The sequence below is a fragment of the Osmia bicornis genome, chromosome 9, assembly GCF_907164935.1.
Source record: "Osmia bicornis bicornis chromosome 9, iOsmBic2.1, whole genome shotgun sequence".
NCBI lineage: Eukaryota > Metazoa > Arthropoda > Insecta > Hymenoptera > Megachilidae > Osmia > Osmia bicornis.
Genome location: NC_060224.1, coordinates 6,200,162 through 6,225,250, shown reverse-complemented (window position 1 = coordinate 6,225,250; position 25,089 = coordinate 6,200,162). Strand labels below are relative to the sequence as shown.

At 30.7% G+C, this 25,089-nt stretch overlaps 6 protein-coding genes across 18 annotated transcripts; 4 read left to right on the top strand and 2 right to left on the bottom strand.

Annotated features, from left to right (window-relative positions):
- The first annotated feature begins 77 nt into the window (after positions 1 to 77).
- Positions 78 to 2,151, top strand: LOC114879356. The gene is made up of 6 exons (XM_029194193.2): positions 78 to 308; positions 537 to 880; positions 963 to 1,334; positions 1,427 to 1,504; positions 1,573 to 1,602; positions 1,674 to 2,151. The coding sequence occupies exons 2-6, from the start codon at positions 539 to 541 to the stop codon at positions 1,764 to 1,766; spliced, it is 915 nt and encodes a 304-aa protein (XP_029050026.1). The 5' UTR covers positions 78 to 308; positions 537 to 538; the 3' UTR covers positions 1,767 to 2,151.
- On the bottom strand, positions 1,903 to 13,741 carry LOC114879353 (dedicator of cytokinesis protein 1). 5 transcript variants are annotated; one of them, XM_029194184.2, is made up of 22 exons: positions 13,531 to 13,740; positions 12,876 to 13,117; positions 12,058 to 12,803; positions 11,788 to 11,944; positions 11,547 to 11,717; positions 11,102 to 11,482; positions 10,813 to 11,028; positions 10,392 to 10,714; positions 9,964 to 10,312; positions 8,887 to 8,985; positions 8,441 to 8,631; positions 8,010 to 8,360; positions 7,628 to 7,904; positions 7,313 to 7,560; positions 7,082 to 7,213; positions 6,732 to 7,011; positions 6,386 to 6,609; positions 5,699 to 6,311; positions 5,500 to 5,609; positions 5,077 to 5,202; positions 4,080 to 4,338; positions 1,903 to 3,996 (listed from the first exon to the last, which is right to left on the bottom strand). In XM_029194184.2, the coding sequence occupies exons 1-22, from the start codon at positions 13,577 to 13,579 to the stop codon at positions 3,538 to 3,540; spliced, it is 6,003 nt and encodes a 2,000-aa protein (XP_029050017.1). In that variant the 5' UTR covers positions 13,580 to 13,740; the 3' UTR covers positions 1,903 to 3,537. The 5 variants fall into 5 exon arrangements, with proteins under 5 accessions (XP_029050017.1, XP_029050018.1, XP_029050019.1 ...); XM_029194185.2 differs by having other exon boundaries at positions 11,788 to 11,941; XM_029194186.2 differs by lacking the exon at positions 8,887 to 8,985.
- Positions 13,742 to 14,986: 1,245 nt separating this feature from the next.
- On the top strand, positions 14,987 to 21,509 carry LOC114879315. 8 transcript variants are annotated; one of them, XM_029194136.2, is made up of 17 exons: positions 14,988 to 15,086; positions 16,025 to 16,033; positions 16,166 to 16,244; positions 16,442 to 16,490; positions 16,659 to 16,933; positions 17,025 to 17,210; positions 17,282 to 17,414; positions 17,503 to 17,669; positions 17,758 to 19,047; positions 19,119 to 19,332; positions 19,404 to 19,577; positions 19,665 to 19,779; positions 19,860 to 20,047; positions 20,125 to 20,359; positions 20,438 to 20,604; positions 20,684 to 20,924; positions 21,008 to 21,509. In XM_029194136.2, exons 3-17 carry the CDS (start codon positions 16,195 to 16,197, stop codon positions 21,151 to 21,153), a joined length of 3,630 nt encoding a protein of 1,209 aa, XP_029049969.2. In that variant the 5' UTR covers positions 14,988 to 15,086; positions 16,025 to 16,033; positions 16,166 to 16,194; the 3' UTR covers positions 21,154 to 21,509. The 8 variants fall into 8 exon arrangements, with proteins under 8 accessions (XP_029049971.2, XP_029049969.2, XP_029049972.2 ...); XM_029194137.2 differs by having other exon boundaries at positions 15,014 to 15,058; XM_029194138.2 differs by lacking the exon at positions 16,025 to 16,033 and having other exon boundaries at positions 14,987 to 15,086.
- On the bottom strand, positions 15,093 to 15,799 carry LOC114879322. The gene is made up of 2 exons (XM_029194148.2): positions 15,441 to 15,799; positions 15,093 to 15,362 (listed from the first exon to the last, which is right to left on the bottom strand). Exons 1-2 carry the CDS (start codon positions 15,792 to 15,794, stop codon positions 15,270 to 15,272), a joined length of 447 nt encoding a protein of 148 aa, XP_029049981.2. The 5' UTR covers positions 15,795 to 15,799; the 3' UTR covers positions 15,093 to 15,269.
- Positions 21,510 to 21,596: 87 nt separating the features above from the next.
- Positions 21,597 to 22,814, top strand: LOC114879321 (oxysterol-binding protein-related protein 11). The gene is made up of 2 exons (XM_029194147.2): positions 21,597 to 22,019; positions 22,132 to 22,814. The coding sequence occupies exons 1-2, from the start codon at positions 21,785 to 21,787 to the stop codon at positions 22,482 to 22,484; spliced, it is 588 nt and encodes a 195-aa protein (XP_029049980.1). The 5' UTR covers positions 21,597 to 21,784; the 3' UTR covers positions 22,485 to 22,814.
- Positions 22,815 to 22,911: 97 nt separating this feature from the next.
- On the top strand, positions 22,912 to 25,087 carry LOC114879318. Of its 2 annotated transcripts, XM_029194143.2 has the most exons (5): positions 22,912 to 23,061; positions 23,351 to 23,573; positions 23,650 to 23,863; positions 23,928 to 24,758; positions 24,838 to 25,087. In XM_029194143.2, exons 2-5 carry the CDS (start codon positions 23,386 to 23,388, stop codon positions 25,075 to 25,077), a joined length of 1,473 nt encoding a protein of 490 aa, XP_029049976.1. In that variant the 5' UTR covers positions 22,912 to 23,061; positions 23,351 to 23,385; the 3' UTR covers positions 25,078 to 25,087. The 2 variants fall into 2 exon arrangements, with proteins under 2 accessions (XP_029049976.1, XP_029049975.1); XM_029194142.2 differs by having other exon boundaries at positions 22,912 to 23,573.
- Positions 25,088 to 25,089: the final 2 nt, after the last annotated feature.

The window sequence follows — 25,089 nt, the reverse complement described above, 5'->3', positions numbered from 1 at the left end:
GCAAAGGAAAAATGTAACAAGAAAAGCAAAATAATGTAAATTGAAAATGGCGCGGTAAAGGATTAAATTTAAAAAGGGACAAATGCAAAGTTCCTAGAGTACGCCACCCCTAAATGGGGAAACCTGTAATGAAATGAAATGAGATAGTGCTGGGTTTTTGTGCAGGATACTGTGTCATGCTGAGAAACTGTGGGAATCCCTCTTACTCAAGACAACATATCATATGAGAAGCTCTGTTATTACAAACAGTTATTATATAAAAGATCTACTCTAATTAACTTTAATACAACAAGTTTTTTTAAAGTCAGGTAAGTCAAATTTATTAAAATTTAATTAGATTTACTTAAAAAACTGTAGTTTTAAATTTAATTTATACTGAAAACATATGTATAATTGCATACCAGTAATCATTCTTTTACAATAAATAGGTTGATAAGATTATATATTTTATCATTAATGAAAACAATGTAATCATGATAAAAGAAAATTGAATTTTTGCAAACACCTTTTTATATGATTCAATTATATATTTAAAGGAATGGAAGGCACCATTAAACCTCCAGGTCCATTATCCAACAAGGGAAATATGGCTGAAAATTGGATGAGATGGAAGAAAGATTTTATGATCTTCTTGGAACTTAGTAACTTCATTGATAAATCCCAAGATATAAAAGCTTACCTTCTGAGAAACTACATAGGAGAAGTTGGTCTAAATGTTATACAGAAAATAAATGTAGCAGATAGAGATAATATATATGCATTACTGGCAAAGCTTGATACATTCTTTAATCCTGTAAATGAAGTTGAGGCTAGATATAACTTTTTTACTAGGCATAAACAAAGAAATGAATCTATTGAAGCTTATATTACTGACTTAAAAGTGAGTTAATCTTACAAAGTTCCATGTACTTCTTTTTTTTATTATATTTATGTAAACTACATCAACTAATATTTGTTTACAGAGGAAGGCAGAAACTTGTAATTTTGGGAAGTTGACAGACAGTTTAATTAGAGATAAAGTAGTTGCTGATTTAAACGATAAAGTACTCAGGAAAAAGTTGTTTGAAGTACAAAATCTTGATTTGCCAAAATTAGTGTCAATGTGCAACGAACATAATGTTGTTATAACACAAAAACAACAAGCTTCCTCAGAAGATACTAAGCAGAAAAAAGGAGACTCCTGCTGTTGGAGATGTAAACAAAAACATCCTTTCAATCGTTGTCCCGCTTGGAATTTCAAATGTGCACATTGTAATGAACTTCATCACTTCAATTACTGTTGTCCAAGAAACAATCCTTCAAATAAGAAAAGACAGGAAACAAATAAATGCAACGTATGTTATTTATTTCATATGTATATTAAGTATTACTTTATTACAGTTAACAAAAAGAGATTAAAAGAATAATTATAGAAATTTTTTTGTAGCTTCCTACTGCACCATTACCCTCTAACCGTGACCGAGTTTATCCGGATTTAAGATACGTTGATACACCCGAACATTCGGTACGATTCTAAATAACTTTTTTTAAATATAAAATAACAATAAGATTTTTTTGTTGAAATATAAACAGAATGAAAGTTACCAGCAAAATGCAACATTGGTGAGTAATTTGTTTGAATACTTAGATTTTAACAACGGATGAAATTAATAATATTTTCCACTTTCAAAAAGCCTATAAATGGACAGAGAAGTACGCAAACAGCAAACGCAAATCCCAATTTTAAAGAGGGGGTTGCAGTAGAAAACTCGTGTATACTCTCATAGAAGTATTATACGGCAATCAAATTTTTATCAGTATATGCGACAACATAACTTTTTTATTATAAATATATGATATCTTAATATATTAAATATAAAAGCGTAAGGGAACAGAATTGCATTAGTAAATAAATAAAATGTGTATAGAAATAACTATGTATTGTATACAACATCGAATAAATTCCAATTTTGACATTTAACGTTATTACAGTAATCCGTAAGTTAAATGCAATAATTTTTATAAACCTTGGAAAAGAAACAAATGGCACATTAAATATTCACTACATACATTGTTTTTTTTATCAACGGTAAAATTTAAAGAGCGAACTAAAACTATATGTGTATAATTATAATGTTCCATTCATTATTAATAAAAAGAACAAAAAAGTGATTGATTTTGTTTGCTTTTCTTTGTTAGAAATATATGTTATATAACATTTCTTAAATGATACATACAACTTACTAAGTAAATAAAATAAATAAAGCACTAATCTCTTTGGTATGAGACTCATGTGATGATTGTGGAAAAAAGTGATATATAATATTTTGTTTGATTTGATACTATAAATTTGTTATACATATATTAAATATACTAAAAATGTAATGGTGTTATTATTGATGTAATGTTTTATAATAAATTTTTATAAATTTGTAATAATACATTAAAATTTGTTTCATTGTAAAATAATGTCATGGTGTATATACCGATATATAAAATGCAATATAAAGTCACTGATGTATACATTATTTCACTATATATCAAATATGCAACTGATGATTCGATTATGCTTTAAACTTATATAAAATTATTTCCAATCTTCAAATAATTTAACATTTTATAAGTCTATAGGTATCTTTAGGTCAACTGCTATATAAAACAAATTCTTCCTTACTATATTAAATCACAATACATTGGTAATCCTTGGATAATAATTAAACATTGATGATGTTACTTTATGAAAAACAAAATTAAATATGTAGTACAAAACCAACAATCAAAAGTAGATGCTGGACAAGTATTTGAAATCCAGAAGCAGGTTCCTAAATTTTTCGATTAATATAAGAAATAGCAACAGCAACAATAACAATTTGTTAAAAATTATTATATAGGAAAATTATATAAACATGTAATATAAAAATCTATAGAAGTATGATTAAAACTATGATATTAACTCTTTACTATGTATATTATGCATACTTTATATGTGCGTCTCATAGAGAGAGAGTAAAATCCTTAATGAATTAAAAATTTCAATGTGAATGATATTGTGATTTACATATGCTTACAGTATATTAATTGATGCTTGTATATACGAAGAAATCTCAAATTTATATTTTATAAATGAGTTTATAAAAAAATTTACGATAGAAACGTATTTCTGGTTAAAAATATAGAAATTGTAAATTTTTAAAAATATGTTTATACTTTTATCACCAGTCCATTAATGATATATATCGCTTGTCCATTTCTCCATTGGATGGACTAAAGGCAAATGTTATAATATTATTAATTGTATAGATTATAATATATAGTATAGATAAGCTGAGTAACATCACAATTGAGTAAACACATTATTCATGCAATTTTAACACAAATGTGTTACCCAATTTGTTGGTGTTTGTTTAGCATTAGTACATATTATTCTGCTTATACAAAAAAGGTACAAAGGGATGGTAACTTTCTAACTTGCTATTGTAAAGTGAATGTTATATATAAATATTATTATATGCAGCTCTCAACGTACTGGCAAGACAAATGATCATAAAATAATTTAGATCAAGTTACGGACGGATCTTGACTAAACTTGTCTATATCAGAAGAAAGCAAGAGTTTATTTAAGCTATAAGGTGGTCTTTTTGGTTTAGGTGGTGGTGTTGGCGGCTTCGTTTGAACGTCAAGATCGTCTGTAGGAGTTGGAAGTTTGCTTTTTGACCACTGTCCTAAAGATCGGTTTGAACTATTTATACTTCCCGTTCCACAATAGTTAGCAGATAATTCCTCTGGTAGGTTACAATAATCAGCTTCGCGTGTTTTCACAGGTAAAGGTGGTGGTAGATCATCTTCAGACGCTGTACTATCTGTAGTACCAATACTATCTCTGTTCCCTTTTCCTAAACTATTTGAATCTATTCCATTATTTATATTTCTTAAATAATGTTGAGATTGCCCAGATAAACGGTTACTTATTCTTCTTTCTTTCTCTACTTCTGATCTTAAAGGACGCTTTGGTGTTAGCTGCACAAAAATTGTATCTTTTCCATTTTTTTTTCTTCTTGTTCTATTACCATTAATCATGCTTAAAAACCTTAATGTTTTACCTCTTGACGGAGTTCAAATACTGGAGTACTAGGATAACTGGACATTAACGGAATAACAGGAGTCGATGTGGTTTGTGGTAAATCTGTTGTAGTATACCACTGACTTGTTGGTTGATCACTTTTTGTAGATGCAGCTGAATCACTTTTTCGTGAACTTCTTCGTTTCGAATCCTTTTTCTTATTCGTCCCTGGACTTGAGCTTGCTAATGCTTTTTGTAGAGATGCTGTTGATAGGATATGTGACCGTATCGAAGCGTTCCTGCGTATCAATATACATTATTGTTAATATTATTTCATTAGAATATTTAAACGATTAATAATAACGGAACTAATATTGTACAAATATATAGCTCGTTATTTACCTATTTAGTAGGACAAGCGGTTGTGTTATTGAAGATATTTTATTCAGGAGCAAATACGGTAGTATTAAAAGTGATATAAAAGAAATAATATCATGCAGATAAAGAATAGCACAAAAGAATGAAAGAAAATAGTGTAATATATACAAATATAATTTTAGTAACATATATGTACATATGTAACTATATTAATATTTTTTTTCTTTTGTTAATAGCATATTTTCAAAATAAAACATATGCTTAAAAAACATTTTTTCAAAAAGACAGAACCAACCATAACTTTCAACAATAAAATAAATTAATCAACATATTAACATAGAAAAATTACGATATGTATAACATAAAGCATTAAACGCAACAAAAATTGTACATGTATATACACATGTGTACATATACAAAAAATGCTAGGTGCGAAGGAAGGATAATAGGATATTGTGTTTATCAGATCCAACAGCAAAATTCCTGAAATCATACATAAATTATTCTAATATTCATTCGTGAATATAGGAATAAAGGATTATAGAATTATAAAAGAAAGTTGAAAATTGATATACATTGATTAGTTAATACGTGTACATGACTACTAATATGTTCACATACATATCTATTTTCTTACATTACTGTCCTAATGCCTTTACCTTGATAAACTGATGTTTTGAGTACCAGATGAGGGTGTATTGTTGTTAAAATTGAATGATGCGAGCGACTTGAATGTTGCAACTTGGGATCTCGTAAGAGAGGATACCCTGGAGTGAGTTCCACAGCTGAATGAGATAATTATGAAGTAATCACATATAACAAACAATATTGGAGGTATTTATATAGACTGTTCTATTCCTTTTTACATAAAATATGTCCTAATTTTTAGGTGGATTTTATTTTTACATGCATACCAATATTCACAATACTACACAAATAATATTTAAAAATAAATAAATTTATAATCCCATACCAAAGCCAACGTAATTGAATGATTGTGATAATATGAGTGAAATTAATGTTAGTACAAATAATAGCAATATTTGCAGCAAATAGTGTTGCGTACAAGAATTATTACTTACTCTGAATTCATTATATTTGACTCCGATAAACGATGATTATCGCCTCTCGAAGCTTGTGTTCTTCGCATTGTTACAGTATGAGTTAAAGTCTCAATTTGTAAATCACATGTCTATAAGTAATAGATACAGCGATTAATTTCTTCCTTAATTGAATTGTTTCCATGAATTAGATATTTTATTCATCAATAACTCAAATTACCCTTTTCCCATATTTTGCCTCAACATGATTTTTCAATGATGTAAAACATTGTTCTAAACGTTGGTGAAACGGAGTCAAATCAGGAGGAGCACGTGCTTTATGTAACTGAACGCCGATACCTAACAATGGAATTTGTTCAGCAATCAATCCTTCTAATTTTAAAAGATCAGAACTCTCTTCGGGATGAGAAGTTCGGTATTCAGCATTGAGAAATGCTTTCTCATAATTGTCGATACCGCCCATTACCGCAGGGTCCAATATACCATTGAGTTTCATACTAAGTGGATGTAATTGAAGACTATTATCAGCTTTGTGTGCTATAATCAAATCTCTTAATGCAGTATTTGTAGCTTCCATCGTTTCAATCGCATTACGAAGAGGACTGACTAAGTAAGTTTCACTGGATGTGACAGGAAAACATCTGAGAATGCCTGGTAAAGGATGACTTGTAACAAGTACCGTTCTTTCTAACCACAATGAAGCAAATTCATTATTGTTAACGACATTTGTTTCTTTTTCTTTGTTAGTAGAATTTCCAACAGCAATGTTTATATCTTTCTTTGGTGCTGGTCTTGAAAACCGAAAACGTTGTACATCATTCACTCGATGATACCTTAAATATAATTTTCAAATAAAATTTACATTTCGTGATAATAACTTGCTATAAATACTATATTGCATTTTTACCTTAATACTGCTTCTGCTGTTATAGGCTTTCCGCTAAACCGATGTCTCTTCTCGTCCATTAATGGATCTACCTTGTTAATTTGAACATATTGATTATTGGATTCCAATATTTCTGGAGTAGGAGGAGACAACTTATTCATTTGTTCTGCATTTGGTAATTGATTTAAGGTTCGTGAACAAAAATCACTAAGGCGTTCATATTCTTTGCCGCGATAAATAAATATCTACAATAAATAAATATCTTACATAACATAAGATCTAAATAATCAATAGGAATACACACATATATATAACTGGAATACTTATATATATATATTAACGTATATATTAATTTTACATGAAATACCTTATTTTGCAAAAACGCTGGATGTCCTCGACCATAATAGGCAACTTTAAAATATTCAGGCTCAGGTCTTAATTGTTTTATTATAGAATCATAAAATTTAGCCATGCGTCTTAATAACGTTGAAAGTTGTAAATAATCAAAAGTTTCTTCTTCGTATTGTGCAACTAATTCTTTACAGACTGCGAGCGCGCATTCCCACATTTTACCTTTGTCAAAATATTCAATCATATCATTGTACAATGCTTCTTTTAATTCGCGATGCGTTTGGCATGATAAATATCTAAAATTTAAAATGTTTTAAATATAAATTTTTCATCAAATTATTACATGAAACAACTTAATAAATATACCTGTGTGATTTTAAGAGCGGTGACAACGGTTGATCACTCCAGGCTAATAATTGACTATGTAATTTCAAGGAGTATGCTGCTTCAGTGTAATTGTCACATTCTAAATGTAGCTCACACAGTTTGTTTACGTATCTATAGGATAAAACGTAACAATATTAATAAAAGAATTTCCTGATTACCTCTGAAAATATTTCAAGTAAATTAATTCTTTATCAGAAAAGTATTGATTACCTAATGTACATTTCTTCCCTGTTTATTTCAGAATAAAATTCTAATAAGTTCACGATGCATAACATTCTGTGTTCCTGTGATTCGGCATGAATAATATCGCGATATTGTAATAAACGTTCCATGAGTTTAGCTACGGTATCAACAAAGCGTAATCCTTGTTCCCGCATAGTTGAGTGCTTTTCACATAGATTACCCATTACTTGAATCCAAAGTGAACGAAATTGTTCATCTCCTCTTCCTCCTTCAACCTGTTACGATATTATGTAAATATGTTTCAATAAGCAAATAAGCATGTTTATAATGAACATGTCATACCAAAATATCCAATTTCGCGATCATTTCGTTTTCATATTCTATAAAATTAGCTTTTATATGAGCAGGATCTCTTTTTGTATCACCATATCCTTCAGTGATACGCGAGCTATAAAATTCACATTGCATCATGTCAAAAAATATAGGAATGGTTGCTTTTCTTAATTCACTTTCTGGAATTAGTGCCATTTCTAATATTGCTCCAACCAGAGAAGGAACAAACAATATTTTATGCTGCCCCAAATTAAACCACATTGACCGTATTTCAAACGCAGTTTCTCTATAAAAAAAAAAGGAAGTAAAGTTTAACAACATTCATACCGTTCATTTTCGTTGCAAATTAAATATACTTAAAAGTTCAAAGAATATTTATATAAATCTGTACCTGCGCATATCATTGTAACGAGAAACAATACGATTACGCTTTGATGGCGTAAATATCTCCAATTGTAAAGCTGGTTGGGTCAGGAATGCAATTGCACAATGAAAAAAGTTAGACCAAGCTTGCTGTTCGAACTCGGTAAAGAAATAATCCCTGATAGTGCCCGAGAAGTAACGTAATGATTTTAAAATAATACTATTTTGAAGCATAATCATTTCACACCAATCTCCTGGAAACACGCTTTTTGACACTAAATCTTTGAACACTAATAATATTTCCATAAGGAAATCAAGCAAATCAAATTTAGTTCTAAAATGATGTATATAAATTTCATAATGTTGTTGTGTCATTTGTCTGAAATGCATACATTGTTAGATATCATTTTCTCTTAACATTATACATATACCTGTAGTTTAATATCTGTTTTTTTTTACCTGAATATTGCTAACATAACTGAAACTAAATTTCCTACTAGCGGATTTTCTCTGTCCATTGATATAACAGTTTGTATAATAGTTCGCAAGGCAGTGAGCATAATTTCCTTTACATCCTGTACTGTATTTCCTATATCTTTTCTAAATGTTAATTCCAGGATGTCAGATAATATCTTGACACACAATTCTACCTATATCAACATAAAATAAAAATTCGTTTCTTCCTATTATTAATATTATTACATATCGTTAATAAGTATCTTCGTGAACATAATTAAAAAAAAAAAATAATTAAACAAAATAGCAATGTTAACAGCATTCCTGGAAATTTAATGTAAAATATTTATTACAGATGAATCAATACATCACATGTTAACTTCCATATCGATCCAAAATTATCTTGCAAATAATGCATTCAAATTCACCGTGTATATTTCAACAATTACCTCTTCAGAGTAGCCGCGGTGTTGGTTGAGCCGATGCCGATTTTCGCCGAGCAGCCTGGCTACCTTCGCCACGCTTTTTCCAGGCGTACTTGAGAGCCCCTTTATAGGTCAATAACCAAAACCAAACCAAACACAAAAAATGAAACAGCCCTATGTTAGTTAGAATATAATGCCAATTTATGCATATAAATAAAGTTATTCCCTTAATACTGCTCATCACCTAAGACAAATTGTGTTATAAACCTGCATGCAAGAAGGATGCAGTGCTTAAAGCAATAGAACAATAGTTATAAAAGGGCAAAGAAACTACATTAAATACAAGAATTTCTACAAAAGATTGCCAATGCCCTTCAAGATGTGACAAAAGTTATTCTAATGATAAATGTTTTTTTATGATCTAATCAAAATGAAGAGACAGACACATGAATAATGATTTATATTTTATGGATTTATTCAGATAAATTAAACGTATCAATTTATGATACGCTGTATCATGCTATATCAAAGTATAACAATGCAATTTAATTTTCATGCTGTACTCAAACTTTACAGAGGATGTCTTTCATTTCATAAACAAAAAATACGTCAATGTTTTTGTACTACTTTAAATTTATAGTGTTAATATGACTAAAATCAATTAAATATACTACAAAATAAAGACATCCTGTTTAAGGGGAAAAACGCAAGATTGATGAGATTCATAGAAAAGTGCGTGGCGGAAGGATGTCAGGCTGCACGGAAAGCACAAATAATGACACTATTCGTAAGTTCATGTAAGAAAATTTTAAATGCAAATAAAAAGCTCCGTTCACATTTTGACTATAACAATCACGACAAAAATGATACATGAAATTTGCAATGCCCTAAATATAAGACGTACATACACGTGATTCCAAGCTTTACTATATTATGTTAACATTAACATGAACGAAGCTTTAATAAAAACGTATCAAATTACTCAGAAATGAATTTCATATTTGAAAAAATACATATTACAATCGATAGTTTTAGTTATTTTCATTTTCTTCACATGAAATCTTAAATGATAATCATATTTCGTAACATCGTGTATCTTACCTCTTCTTTAGCTTCCAATAAATCTCGAACCAAAATAGTAATTCGAGGTAATAAAATTGCTCTACATTCTGCATTCAGAAAAAGAGGACTGTGAACAATATCGTTTACTGTCATCATTTTCTGTTTAGTCAATCTTCCTGATGGCAAAGTAATTAATAAGTCAGTCAAAATTGTACTCAATTGTTTGCCACTATAGACTCGTAATAAATGAGGTATAGTAGTTGGTAAATATTTAAGGCATGCTCCTTGAACCAATAAAGTACTATCCGTTTCATGTCTCATAAGTTCAACAATGGATTTTAATAATTCTGTTAACGTTTGAGAAAATTCTTCTTCATCTTGATTTAACCTATTGTAAAATAAATATTTAAAAGAAAAAGGAATCGTTTAAAAAGAATCTAATAGAATTAGTAACGAAACATACGTACTCAGTGAATAAAAGACGAGATTCTACAACAAATCTCATACAATACTGAAGGCTTTTCATTGTTTTAAGAAGTATATCACGTTCTTGCCCATCATTATTAGTTGCATTATCTATGCGTTTACGTAATACTGCTATTAATTTTTTATACGCTAGTGTTGCAGAGAAACTTTCAGAAATATATAAATCCAATACTGGTTGGAAGTGTTGATATTTTCTATCAGACACTAAACCAATAATATAGAGCAAACATTCAAATACCATATCATCATAAACATCACTGTCTGAATTACTCATTAGTATATTAAATAAGGCATCTAAAACGTCCTGAAGGAAGGATGTTATTAGTAGTAATGCTAGATGTATGAAAATCTTATCTATTAATTTTTATAAGTATATTATGTGATATGAAAAAGTATACAAACCTGTAAAAATTTTACTACTTCTTCACCATCAACCTTCATCAAGGCAGCTAAAGATTCTTTTAAGTCAGTATTATGTGATGCCCAGTTCAACAAACCTAACAAATCTACATTTTGTGTTAATTTTGTTGAACAAATATTAGTTGCTATCAAAAAACTATCTTTACTGCTTAAAGTAAAAGATCCTAATGTTGGTTTTTTTTCAACATTTAGTTCAACCTATATAAAGAATTAATTATCGAATTTTGCCAAACTTATAAATAAAAATGATTTAATTTTAATATCGATTTACCAATTCACCCCTCGTTGATGGCAGTTTCAAATATGAAATATCAGTTTCCTCATACTTTTTTTGGTCTAACTTATAGACTAATAACTCATGTTGTATATCTTGTAATGTTGTTCCATTACGTTGCATTAATTTTACATAACTTAAGGCAAAAGGTTTCTCAGATTTATCTTTTGCTTCATTTGAACTGCGATGTTTAAACGTAAATTTCAAATGAGCCTGTTTAAATTCTTCAATAGGTACAGCAATTTTGAAAGTTTCACACCATCTAGGTTTATCTTCGTGATAATAAATAACACTATGATATTCGTCAATGGGTGAAGCTCCACCACCTAGTGTCATAACTCCTGGTATTGGTACACCGCATTCGTTACATACTTTAACCTATCAAGAAATTAAGTAATAACATACTTTTGAACATTTCATTAATTTTTAAAATAATACTAACCGTAACTTCGACATTTTTATCCGTGGACTTTGATCCTTTATTAAATTCACCACTAATTAATGTCAGGTATAAATCATTTCTCACATCACCTGGCAAAATAACTTCTGGGAATCCCATTTTTCTTGCAATTGCAACATTACCAAGTACTAAATGGGGGTTTTCATCTCGTACCTAAGTATTAATTATTTATAAATATCATGAAATGTATTTTTAACTATTCTTTTTGTTTATTAAGATTTACTTGTTTAGGATCTCCTCTAAGTAACTTTAAGCTAGCCCATAATCCCTGACCACCTCCGAAGCTGCCACTATTACCATTATTACTTTTTTGAATATTTGTCTCTTTTTGAGAAAGAATTCTACGTAATGTGCCATCCAAACTTTCTTTCTCACAACATCTGAAACAATAATTAAAAAACCAACAAAACAGATTCATTTTAATTGTATTCATAAGAAACTTCTTATGAATACATGTTTATAATATAAGATGTAATAAAAGTATTACACTTACTGTACAAATGGAATAAAGTGATGGTGATCTGAGTCACCTTCAAGTTTACCAGCAATATATAAAGTAATATCCATTGCTGCTACACCGAACGGTCTCCGCATATTTTCAGTGTTTTTAATTTTTTTATTTGTTTGTGCAACGCTTGAACGCCGGTGATCAATATCTTTAGCTTCCATACCTCCTATTCTAATAACATAACAAGCTAAATAAACTTTATCTCTGGCTAAATCTCTAGAGCCAAGGTCTGTAAATAAAACACGAAGATTGTGAAGTTGATCTACGTCTTTGGCAAGTCCTTCCTTACTCCATGATACCACGTAATTTTCAGTAATTGCTTTCATTTCACGACCATCATATAAAGTTAATAATAATTCAACATCCTCTGCTATTTTACATACAAAATTTCTCACACTAACAAAAAATATATGTGAATATACAGGTGCTTGTGGTTTAGAAGGCTTTTTCTTTGTGTCATTAGCTGCCTTTCTTATTCTTTCTGCAGCTGTTTCATGGTGATAATATAATTGAACTGTACTTGTCTCTTCAGGGTTAAGAACATTTCCATGATCATCACGAACAACCATATCCATTCCTAACAACTGATTACCAGTATCAATTTTAGCTGTGGCTAATCTTTTCATATCTTTTAATTCATCCACTGTCAATGTGCCACTTAAAATTTTACTTCTATATCCTATTAATTCTAGAATTTGTTGTTGCATTGTTCTAAAATGTTCTGAATGAATCTGTACATAAAAGAAATTATATTAATCATTTAGTTATCAACCATGATTTTATAACTATTTAATGACACAGACCACATATAAATGTTTCCAATGGTGTCCCCATTCTCTTAAGACGTTTGTAATTTCATGTATCAAACAATCCATATTTGCTGACTGTTGCAGAACATGTATGTAAGATTTTGGAAACATTCCATATGTTCCTCTAAATTTATTGCGTCCATAATACCAATCTCCACATTCTTCTAATATATATACTATTTCTCCAACAGTTAATCTTAATGCATGAGGATTTTCATGTATAAAATTATAGATAGCTAGATAATGAAAATTAATTATACATATATAACAAATTAGAAACAGAAATGGAAAGAATAAACATTTTATTAACTATTAATTATTACAAATATATCATGTAATATCAAAAACATAATGTATGTCATGTAATTATTATGTAAACGATAACGTTATAAAAAACTATAAATTACTGTAACAATATGTACAATTCAATTAAGTACTGTTGAATAATATAATGTAATATAATACAAAACTCATATTTATGTATATGGAAGGGTTTTGTAATAATAAAAATATAGTAAAATAATTATACATTGACGTTTCGCGCGCAAAACAAAAACTAAGACTTAAAACATTATCTTGCTGGGGCACCTCCCAGGATGTTAGACTTTATAAAGGCTAAATTAATAACCTTCGACAAATTATTTCTTACCTACTCCTAACTGTTCTTTGACCTGTGTCCATGCCATTGTTATTTTCATTGAAAATTTGTTCCAACAATATATGTACACTAATTACATTTCGATTCGCCCGTTTGTTGTGCGAGCAAAATACGACACCTTTATCTTGACATTTAACTGTAATACGCAACAGAGGAAAGAAGTGAATACAGATAGAAAAAGACTGGACATGCCATTGTTCTTGAGGGGAAATGAATAGGGGAGCCCAGATACCCCCAGGTGAAGTTAGGTCTGCATGTAGAGCATTCCACCGACGTATGACGCCAATGACATTCGAGCCAACAGGCATTATGCCTAATTCACAGGAGACACTTTTATATTCGAGAAAGAATAAAACTTTTTCAAATAAATAGTTCATTAATTATGCCTATATCTCTTACAAACCTGTTTTCTTTATATCCCTGCATCCCTCACACGGCAGCATTCCTTACATCCCCGCAACCATTACATCCTGCGATATCCCCTACATCCTTTTTTTTTTTTTTTTTTTATTTTACGTGGTGGAAATCTTCAGAAAGACACCTCCGGTCCCCCTGGGGAGGGGCCGGAGGTAGTGTGGGATTTTTACCCACTAAAACCACCACGGTAGCCCGCACTGAGGCTACAGAGAGGGTCCCGGGTCCTCTGACGAAAGCGCCAGGACCCCATAGCCCCTGACGCACTGGCGCCCAAGTCTCAGGGGAGGGTTTGACCATCCCCCATGTACCAAACTCCGCCGACATTGGGGGCCACACCCGATGCCAGTACTCCTCGGGCCGCGTGCACTGGACACTGGGGCCCCAGCCCCGGCCCCTTGCGGCCCTACGACCAAGCTTCAGATTTGCGGATTATATCCCGGTATCCTTCACATCGCTACATCCCTTACTGAAATTTTGCAAAATTCTGGCCCTCTGGCGGCAAAAATTCGAACTAAATTTTCGATGTCGAGTCAGCGCCCTCTGGCGACGGAAAAAGGAACTAAACTTTGCAAGATTTCTGGCCCTCTGGCGGCAAAAATTCGAACTAAATTTTCGATGTCGAGTCAGCGCCCTCTGGCGACGGAAAAAGGAACTAAACTTTGCAAGATTTCTGGCCCTCTGGCGGCAAAAATTCGAACTAAATTTTCGATGTCGAGTCAGCGCCCTCTGGTGACGGAAAAAGGAACTAAACTTTGCAAGATTTCTGGCCCTCTGGCGGCAAAAATTCGAACTAAATTTTCGGTGTCGAGTCAGCGCCCTCTGGTGACGGAAAAAGGAACTAAACTTTGCAAGATTTCTGGCCCTCTGGTGGCAAAAATTCGAACTAAATTTTCGATGTCGAATCAGCGCCCTCTGGTGACGGAAAAAGGAACTAAACTTTGCAAGATTTCCGGCCCTCTGGCGGCAAAAATTCGAACTAAATTTTCGATGCCGAATCAGCGCCCTCTGGCATTGAAAATGGACACTAAATTTGGTACAATTTTCTGCTGTCTAGTTCCGGAATGTAAGGGATGCAGAGATGTAAAGGATGTAAGGAGGAATGGTAAGAGCGGTATAAGGGATGCAGGGATGTAAGTAGAAGATTCCGCAGGATGTAAAGGTTGCGGGGGTGTATGGAATGTTGGCATGTAAGGGATGGAGGGATGTAAGGAATGTAGAGACATATGGGATGCATGAATATAAAGGAAACAGATTTGTGAGAGATATAGGTATAATTAATGAACTACTTACTTGAAAAATTCTTATTTCTTAATTTATTTCCCACCAAAGGTTACAATTCTGTTCACCCTTGGGGGCGGCGTACTACTTGAAAAAGTTTTATTCTTTCTCGAATACGAAACTGTCTCCTGTGAATAAATATACGAAAATATTCTTAACAGGGAATGACATATTAAGGTGATGCTAGCATGGACAAATTTTTCTACCTGGAGGCTTGTACATACATCATCCCTTGAATGCTCGTTTTGTTCTATCTGACCCAAAGAATGGTAGTCTGGTACCCATTTGGACACATGATTTACAGAAATATTTATATTACGAATAAATTGATGCAGGTGAGTCCGATCCGCCATTTTTTGACGGTTGACATACATAAATTTCAATATTTTATAATTTTTTGACGATTTGGGTAATATAAGGACCAGACTACCATTCCTTAGGGCCTCTTGGACATGTCCTTCCAATTTTTTTGCGCTCTGTTTAGAAATGACGACGTAATTTGAGAACTTGCGTCTAGGAATTTTTCTAGAAACTGTCGGTAAAGTTTTCGACGCTCGCATCACCTTATAACATATTACATATATAAAATAATTTGAATGTAATATAAATATATATGTATATTTATAATTTTTGTGCAAAATAAGGACTTGGGCTTTTTGTTTGCAATCAAAATTTTATCATTTTTTATGCAGAATATCACTATCATGATTCATATTTATGCATTCTTTTTATATGTGAACCGATGTGAATATTCGGCATTTTCCTCACTTTGCAATTAAAACACGCGGAGATTTTTATTGTAAGTTATTTTGAAATCTTTTTCTCTATATAATATATAATTTTCTATATAAAGCTTCTTTAATTTAATACTTATTATTTCATTCATATTTTATTCTTATTTATTCATGCAAAATCTTACAAATAATTACAGTCAATCGGGTACCAATAATAAATTAAACGATGGCGCATTATGAAATTGACAAAGTAATGGAACATACAACGTCTAAAAGGTAACATTATAATGTTTGTAACAGTTAATTGTTGAGAATTTAATTATTTGGTGTCTGAACAAATGATTTTTAATTCTTTCCTTGCTTTTTATTTATTACACAATTATTACATATCACGTGTATCTGTTAAGTAATTAAAGTAGTTATCGCAAATAATCGTTCTACATGTATAAAATATATTTTTTGTTTATTTTTAGCGGAGAATTTACATTGTACGTGAATAACCTACCCAAGGAATTAAACGAAGTATGTTAAAGCATTGTCTTTTATTATAATTACATATTATAATTTTTGTTATTTACAAAAATATATTGCATTTTATTCATCTTCTATTTGAAGAGTAACATAAACATTAATATTTATATATATATCTATCTATAATATATTATAAATCATTTAATTGTTATTTTAAAGCATGGTTTAATGCAAATCTTTAACCACTATGGACATATTAAAGGACATTTTTATCGTCCAAATGCCAGTTGGGCTTTTATTACTTATAATACATATCGTGAGGCTGAAAATGCTATCAAGGATTTACATGATGTATTACCATTACATTTGAAAGTATCATTTGCAAATGAAAAAGCATCTAACATAGTTCAATTTCCAAAAAGATCTGATTTGGAGCATTTTACAGAATTAAATGACAAAGATGTAAGAAATGTTAGATATGAAAACAATTTACCGTAAGTATATATTTATAAATTTAGTCATTTTAATAACATAGACTTTTATAAATCACATGAAAATTGAAAACCGATTTGTAAATATATGCAGTTTGCAAGCAAAAGGACGGGGCAAGCTTTTAGATGTACTTAAAAAAGTGGAACCAAATTCAGAGTTACCTACATACACATATACAACAGATACTGATTTGTTGTACCCATATCCTGTAGATCCATATACGTATAATCCATATGAAAATGCAGAACCTTATGGAAATACCAATACATTATGGACAAGGTATTATTAAAAATTGTATAGAATATATGTTAAACATTTTCTGAATGTACATGTATTTTAAAACATTTTAGAGGACAATTAACCATTACACAAGATGGAAAGAGACACGTTTCATTAGGCAGAGGTTATACAATGTATGAAATCCCATGTCCTGAGCCTGAAGTTCAGAATCATATTCATAAAGTACATGAAAAACGTACTAATGTAAGTGACATTAATGAATTCAGAAAAAGATTCTATAGTAATATTTTAATAAAAATTTAAGACTATAAGTTACAATTTGATTTAACAGGGGTTCTATGAATATGGCAAGGATGTGTTACAAACTGCAATTGGGAATTGCAAAAAATGTTCTAGGAAATCAAAATTTAGTTGTGAAAGATGTCAAACTTTTTACTGTAGTAAAAGCTGTCAAGTTGCTGATTGGGTACAACATAAAACTGAATGTCAAGATATTCCGTAAGCATTCTCTTTTACATATTTATTGATCTCACCGAATCTTTGCATATATTTTTTAACATTTCTCGATTTTGTATTTTATTATTAGACACTTAGTGCCGCTACCAGAGCATTCTACCCCTGTATCACGATCAAATGAAGAGCAGACGCCTTCTAGAAATATCTCCCGCATTCAAATGCCTCTTCGACAACCGAAGAAATTAATGAATGCATTAACATCTTCAAAAGAAGGTATTAATACCATTGCAAAAGATGAAGATGAAAATAACACAAGTGTAGCAGTTTCTAATAACAGTACACATGATAATACGTTGAAGCAAATACATACCAATACGAATGGTCAACATGATGCATATCAGAAAAATGAAGCAAAAGAAAAAATAACAACTCCTGCATGTAATAGAATTAGTACTGAATCTAAACAAGTTGATGGCGATAATAAATTCAAAACTGATAATAAATATACTCAGTCAAATTCAATCAATCAGCCTAAGAAATCACTTGAAAAAGACAATGATGATGGAAACTTAGAAAAACACACCAAAAGGTTACAACCTTTTGGTATAAATGATGTGAAAAAAATAGAAGAAGATATAGCTTTTTCCAAACATACATTTTTACCAAAATCTAAATTTACCGATGTAAGGGTAATCTTAAAGTTAGATCGTGAAATTTGGATTCAGAAGGTAGAAGATGACAATGATCTTATACAACTGATGACGGAGTTACAAGATGAAGCAGAAAAAGGTCCCAAAATGGAACCAATAATCGGTAATATGTATGCTGTTCAGTATGAAAATGTTTGGCATAGGGCTGTAGTTACAGCTTTAAATCCTACAAAAGTGCATTACATAGATTACGGTAATGATGAAATTGTAGAAACAAACGATTTTCGTGAAATTAATAAATATAAAAATGTTCCAAGATTTTGTGCAAAACTTCGTTTATCAGAAAAGGCAAACAAAAAATATAAAAACGTCAAATATGAAGATATAATAGCGGTTAAAATGATATCAGTCGATTCGAATAAAGTAATTAATATTGAAGTTGAAGGAGAAAACGATACATCAACATTAGATGTAATTCCAAAAAATGCTTCGATGACGGATAATTCAACTACTATAAAACCTAATGATAAAACTCCAGATTTACAAAAAGTTCCTATTAACGATAATACATCAAGCCTTATAAACGAACTGAAAAATGTGGTGAATACCGTGTTTGTTGGAGAAACAGGTATTTTAGAAATTCATGCAGAATTAAGTCAGAATATTTACAGTATTACTTTATTACCACATAGTGCAACATCCGATTATGAGAAACTCTTAAATGACTTACCTGCAATGTGTGCAGACACAATAGAAAAATCAGTTCATAGGTAATATTATTGATTAATGTATAAGTACTTTTATAAAATAGTGTTAATACTGTGAACTATTAAATTGTTAGACCACAGATAGGAGATTTAATATGTGGGCAAAGGCTTGATGGCGATTGGCTTAGAGGATATGTTTTATCCCTTGAATCTCCATTAAAAATGGCTATAATAGATGAAGGTAGAATGGCAACAATTACGAAAACTGTGCCATGTACTGAACAGTTTTCGAATATTTGCGCATTTGGTGCAGTGTGTAAAGTAACTGATGTTAAATACAAATTTAATGTAAGTTCAAAGATATGCGTTATACATGTCACACATTGTTTTTCTTCAGTACTATAAATTACAATTTGTAGGAAGGTGATCAATATGAATTTAAAGTGATAGAACAAAAAACTGATAAAAAACCGGAGGAAATAGAAATAGAAATTACTAAAGAGCAAGATAAAGTAAAAGCTATTGTAAAGCCTTGGATACCAATGCCTGAGCAGAAAGGATTACAATATGCTGAATTAAAAAGTGGATCCGAGGTATGAATATTGATTATACTTTACGTTAAAAATGGTGCAACTTAGTATACTAAAAAATATAGTTCTTTATAAAAATGATAATTCCAGGTATGTTTAACTGCTTTCCGAAGTCATAATTTTTTATTCGCTCGATCTTTAAGCACTCCAGAATTGGAACATTATAATTACATTATGCAAAATGTTGCAAAGTGTGCTCAAACATGTACGTAATGATTCATAGTATAATATGAACTAAATGTAAGGTTAATTTCCATAAGATAAAATGTGTTTTTTTTGTATCAGCTCCATACTTAAAAGAATTACCGGTTGTTGGACAAATGGTAATAGCTCAGTATCTTGATGAAAATTATTATCGTGCGATTGTCACTAAAGTACAGGATGATAAAGTTGCAATTTCTTATATTGATTTCGGAAATGCAGAAGTTGTGAACGTAAAGAAACTTAAAGTTTTAAACAATGATTTAAAACAGGTATGTTATTACATAATATATGTCTAATAGTACAGTATCATTCAAAGCACTCTACATATTACAATATGTCCCAAAAGATGCGATCTTGCACAGCCAAGATCACTTTAAAAGATGTTCCTCGAGATATTCCTATGACAAATGAAGTGAGCAATTATCTCAGTTCTTTGGTAGGATTTGATGTTCCTTTAATATGTACGTTTGATGGTATACCTTCTAAAGATGGTGTGTATCTTAAAAATCAAGATGGAAGTATTATTAATAAAAAAGTAAGTGAAATGCTCAAACCACCGACAAAGGAGACTGCCGAAAAAGGTAATTATTCTAAATTAATAAAATTTAATTTAATATCGATATACAAATATTATTAAAATTAATAACAACTTGTTACAGATAAAACATGTTATATGATAAATGATATAAATGTTGTTAGCTTAGGGAATGTCGGAGACACTGTTGACGTTCTTGTATTAGTTACTATTGAGGAAGGTTATAAATACGCAATATGCCCATTAGATTATTACTTAACAAACCATGTTTACGATGTAATGCCTAAACTGGTAATATATATTTTAAATTTCTATTATGCTTGTTATATATTTTAGTGCATGTATATACGCATATTTATTGTTATTAAAGATGAAAGCATATTGTGAATCAAGCGATTACTATATTCCTCGCGAGAAAGAGCTTTGTCTTGCTCTTTATGAAGATGACTGGTATCGTGCAACTTGCCTCTGTCGTAGTGAAACGCTTACAACAAGTTCTGTTTTCTTTATCGACTTTGGTAATGTTGAAAGTGTTGATCATAAAAATATACGTCTTATGCCAAAAGATTTTATGGTCCCTGATGCACTTGCAAGTATTTGTCATATTATTAGTAAGTATAAAGTTTATCATAATATATATTTTTGTTTGAAAATTAATAGTTACACATACATATATTATCATCCGATTTTACAGATGCAGGACCGACTGACAAAAATGGCCGATATTCTTCCGAAGTAGAGAAAAAAGTCTCTGAAATATTACTTCCTTCTGCTTGTATTAAAGTAAAAATTGTTGAATGTGATGAAACAGCTGGTATATATAAGGTGGAGTTACCATGACTTTAAAACAAATTGATAAAAGCTATAAAATCAGGTTTATACTATTCAAGAAGTTAACAGAGTTTAGTTAGTATCTTAAGAATACATTTTTGTATTTTAACAATTTACTACTATTAAGCAGAAATTGTTATTTTCTACTTATGTTAGATATATAAAAGTAACAATTTATTTTTTGAAGACTGTATCGATCTTATTCTTATTAATTAGTATTTTATTTCCACGAACTATTATTTTTAATAAGTAATTCTTTATTTCTAAAAGAGAAGTTTTATACAACGTTTCAATACAAAAAAGTGTATGTTTATATTTTGTATTACCAAATTGCATAAGTGAAAATAAACACAAAATAAAAACAATGTTTAACGTTTTTAAAATATTAATTAAACACGAAGTTAGGGGTCATGATAATCCTATTTTCCTTAAACGTTCCTTTATTAAAGTCAGTCCAAGTCAGTCATTCTTAATAGGTTATTCAACCATAAATATTTGCATTTGATTATATATTTTAATTTCTAACCTATTTTACATCGGTGTGACTAACCTTCCTTATGTCAGTTCGGATGACAGATTGCTGTAAGCAACTGTCTGGTTTAAACAATACGAGGCTTCCAAACAGTATTAGAGAGAATAAATGATGAACGTTCAAATCAGACACCCCTATGAGGGTTTATTACATAAATATACCAATGCTATGAAAGGATGGCAATACCGTTGGTTTATCCTTAGTCCCGAAACTGGTGAATTACATTATTTTCTTAGTGAATCTGAGAAAAATCAACGACCACGATGTTCAATATATTTAGCTGGTGCAGTAATTGCACCAAGTGATGAAGATTCTAATACCTTTACTGTCAATTCTGCTACAGGTATTTAAAATATATTAGCTAATATATAATGAAGTATAGTAGAATACATAGCATTGTTTTATGACCTTAGATGGTATGATAATAAAAATATAATATTTATACATTAATGCAGGTGATATGATTAAACTAAGAGCAACAGATGCTCGGGCTCGTCAGGAATGGGTTGATAAGCTACGAGCTGTTACAGAAATGTATACTAGGGCCATAGCCAGCAGCCATCCTCCTTTACCTCCAAGAGAACATTCTACCAACTCCAATAGAAACCCAGTTGCTAAACTGGAAGTTTTAGATGCTTTTGCTAATTGTCAGGAACAATTAAGTAAAGTGGAAAAACATAATGTTGCATTAGCACAAACTATTGAAAGTTCAAGTTTAAATCTGGATCCTGACTTACTAGTTCTTAAAGCAACAGCGCATACTACATTGCACACATTAAATCAATGTCTTAATATATTATATCAATAGTTGTTACAAATTTCATTATTGTTTATAAAAGACTTAAAGAAGTTTTTTTATCGGTAATTATCTGAAGTTATCAAGTGCATTTCAATTAATTCATATAGAATTTATTTTAAATCTCTTACTGACAATCCAATTATATGTTCTTCCAAAGTCAGTTATATGGGAGAGTTTGCCTTCTAATTAAAATACTAGATAGAAACAAATAGTTACAATGTTTGTAACACTTTTAAAGATAATTATAATGCTACATGTTAAAGACTTTTCAATACCTTTACATTTAAATTATATAAAGAGATAACGTAATAAAATATCTATACATACATTACATCTAGATATAGAGTGCTTTAATTCAATATCATTATCTTAGAAATGAGCAAGTATTTGCGATTATTATGTGTATACCAATTAATAAAGAAAAAAGGTATTCCAATATGCACTTATTAATCACTGAAAGGTACAATGAAGGAAAAATATTGATCTCATTTGTATCATCATTTTTAAAATAAAAAAGGAAGTAACAAAACTACATGTTCATCTTGGAATAAATGTCAAGGATACGAAATTAGGTGAAGGTGAACAAGTAAGAAACTTTTACCTTGCTTAGAGAACAGATTCGATCAGTTTCAATATCGCGTGATCCACGTAAAGATCACAGGATTTACTCGTCCAATATAAAAATTTACATCTATATAATTGTTAGAATGATTATGATAAAAGATCAAACTGTGTGAAACGGTACAAAAAAGTTCTAAGTTTATGTTGAATCGATGTCTCATGATTATTTCAAATACCGATTAAAATTGAATATATAAATTGAAAGAAATAAAACGAAATTTGGAAGGAAATCATGTCCGTTGTATCTGCTTCAGAATTGTTAACTGAAGCAGCAGGCATTAAAATATATATGACAGAAGAAGATACCTTAACTGATTCACCGATTATCGGAAAAATTTGTGTAATATTGGCAAATGTAAAGGAAACTAAAGCAAACGACAAATCTTACGGATTTCATCTTACAAAATCAAAGTGGGATCCCTATCCATGGGTAAGCTACGTTGAAACCGGCAGCTTTGCTAATGCAGCCGGGCTCAGGTAAGACTGACCTAAGTCATAAATAATTGTTACAAATTTTATGTATATTCAAACGAAGCGTTACATTATTTTTTAGAGCTGGTGATTGTTTAATAAGTATTGATGGACAAGATTTAATAGGATTAAAAGTAAAGCAGATTGCTGGATTAATTCAACAACATCAACAAGATAATATAAAGCTATTTGTGTGGAGGAATATTAATGATGAAAACCAAGACGAATCGGGAATAGCTATAAAAGGACCACTTCCAGAAGTAGCCAGTAAACTTGCAAATGCACTATCTGGAGTTGTGTGTAATTAAATTTTATGAAATAATCACTCTATAAATAATATTAATCATTGTATCTTTTCAGGTACGAGTATTAGAATGTCCAGTTTGTTTGGAAAATTCACTGCCTCCAGTTTCCCAGTGTGTCCATGGTCACATCATTTGTGTCGAATGTCGTTCAAGGACACCTCGTTGTCCAATTTGTAGAGTAAGATTAGGTCAAGGTAGATGTTTGCTTGCAGATAAACTTCATAAGATATTTCGTGACGTTTTTAATATGAACGATATACCTGCTAACGTGCAACGTCGTGCACAAAGTCTTCGAGATCGTCTTTTTGGTAAATGTAAAAAGAAAACGTCAGTACCAGTAACTGGAAAGGATAATAACAGTGTAAATTCAAAAGCGCGTCAGTTATTATTGACTAAATTGTTTCGTATTGGAATGGAGAAAGCTGCTTCAGCAGATAATTTAATAACAACTTCTAATGAAACATTAAACGCGAACAAAGGAAAATCAAGCAATTTCCATGACTGTTTAAATTTACACGATCGTGTAAAATCTGCAAGCACCGGAGAACTATCAAAGGATACAACGAAAAATATTAATGAACCTTTACAAATTTATTCAACTGCAACATCCAGCACTACCAGTTTAATATCAAGTGTACCTGCTACACCTGTTTGGGGAGGTTCTATGAATTCTGTGTCCTCTATGCAAATATCGTGTCCCCTTGCAAAGCAAAGTGGCTGTAAAGATATTATAACATCTGACACAGTGTTAGAACATTTAAGTGTAAATCATGAAGTACCACAAGTACATTTTTATTCTGTTCACATAAAACTTCCATTTCCACTCCCATTTGGTTCTGAAGCTGTTTATATATTACATTACAGTGAAGATGTTTTTTTCTTTCAGGTATGTTTCCTTAATTTGATAAAACATTGTTTAATAAGTTTTTATAAGGAAATTAATACTGTAAATCATTGACATGTAGTGTGAACGAGAAATTGTTTGGATAAGTAGTGCCATAGGAGACAAAATTGTATGGGAATGGATTTTACATGGCCAAGGAGAAAACGGTACTGAAATAAAGATGAAAAGAAATGTTGTAAATCTCGTGAATCCAACGATATTAACACCACAACATATTGCACCTCTGCCAAATACTTTACTGTTGCACACATTGAACATTCAATTAAGAGAATGTCACTCATATGAACAACTGGGAGTGTAAAATACATATCTT

Coding starts and splice junctions, on each gene's coding strand:
- LOC114879356 (XM_029194193.2), top strand. CDS start 539: ATGGAAGGCACCATTAAACCTCCAGGTCCATTATCCAACAAGGGAAAT. Junction 1,335..1,426: donor AGGAAACAAATAAATGCAAC/GTATGTTATTTA, acceptor ATTTTTTTGTAG/CTTCCTACTGCACCATTACC. Junction 1,505..1,572: donor TTGATACACCCGAACATTCG/GTACGATTCTAA, acceptor AAATATAAACAG/AATGAAAGTTACCAGCAAAA.
- LOC114879353 (XM_029194184.2), bottom strand. CDS start 13,579: ATGAAAATAACAATGGCATGGACACAGGTCAAAGAACAGTTAGGAGTA. Junction 10,313..10,391: donor TCTCGTCTTTTATTCACTGA/GTACGTATGTTT, acceptor ATTTTACAATAG/GTTAAATCAAGATGAAGAAG. Junction 5,203..5,499: donor TCAAATATAATGAATTCAGA/GTAAGTAATAAT, acceptor TATCTCATTCAG/CTGTGGAACTCACTCCAGGG.
- LOC114879322 (XM_029194148.2), bottom strand. CDS start 15,794: ATGCGAGCGTCGAAAACTTTACCGACAGTTTCTAGAAAAATTCCTAGA. Junction 15,363..15,440: donor ATGTATGTACAAGCCTCCAG/GTAGAAAAATTT, acceptor ATTTATTCACAG/GAGACAGTTTCGTATTCGAG.
- LOC114879315 (XM_029194138.2), top strand. CDS start 16,195: ATGGCGCATTATGAAATTGACAAAGTAATGGAACATACAACGTCTAAA. Junction 17,415..17,502: donor TACATGAAAAACGTACTAAT/GTAAGTGACATT, acceptor TTGATTTAACAG/GGGTTCTATGAATATGGCAA. Junction 20,605..20,683: donor ACGATGTAATGCCTAAACTG/GTAATATATATT, acceptor TTGTTATTAAAG/ATGAAAGCATATTGTGAATC.
- LOC114879321 (XM_029194147.2), top strand. CDS start 21,785: ATGATGAACGTTCAAATCAGACACCCCTATGAGGGTTTATTACATAAA. Junction 22,020..22,131: donor TACTGTCAATTCTGCTACAG/GTATTTAAAATA, acceptor ACATTAATGCAG/GTGATATGATTAAACTAAGA.
- LOC114879318 (XM_029194142.2), top strand. CDS start 23,329: ATGTCCGTTGTATCTGCTTCAGAATTGTTAACTGAAGCAGCAGGCATT. Junction 23,574..23,649: donor GCTAATGCAGCCGGGCTCAG/GTAAGACTGACC, acceptor ATTATTTTTTAG/AGCTGGTGATTGTTTAATAA. Junction 23,864..23,927: donor CAAATGCACTATCTGGAGTT/GTGTGTAATTAA, acceptor GTATCTTTTCAG/GTACGAGTATTAGAATGTCC.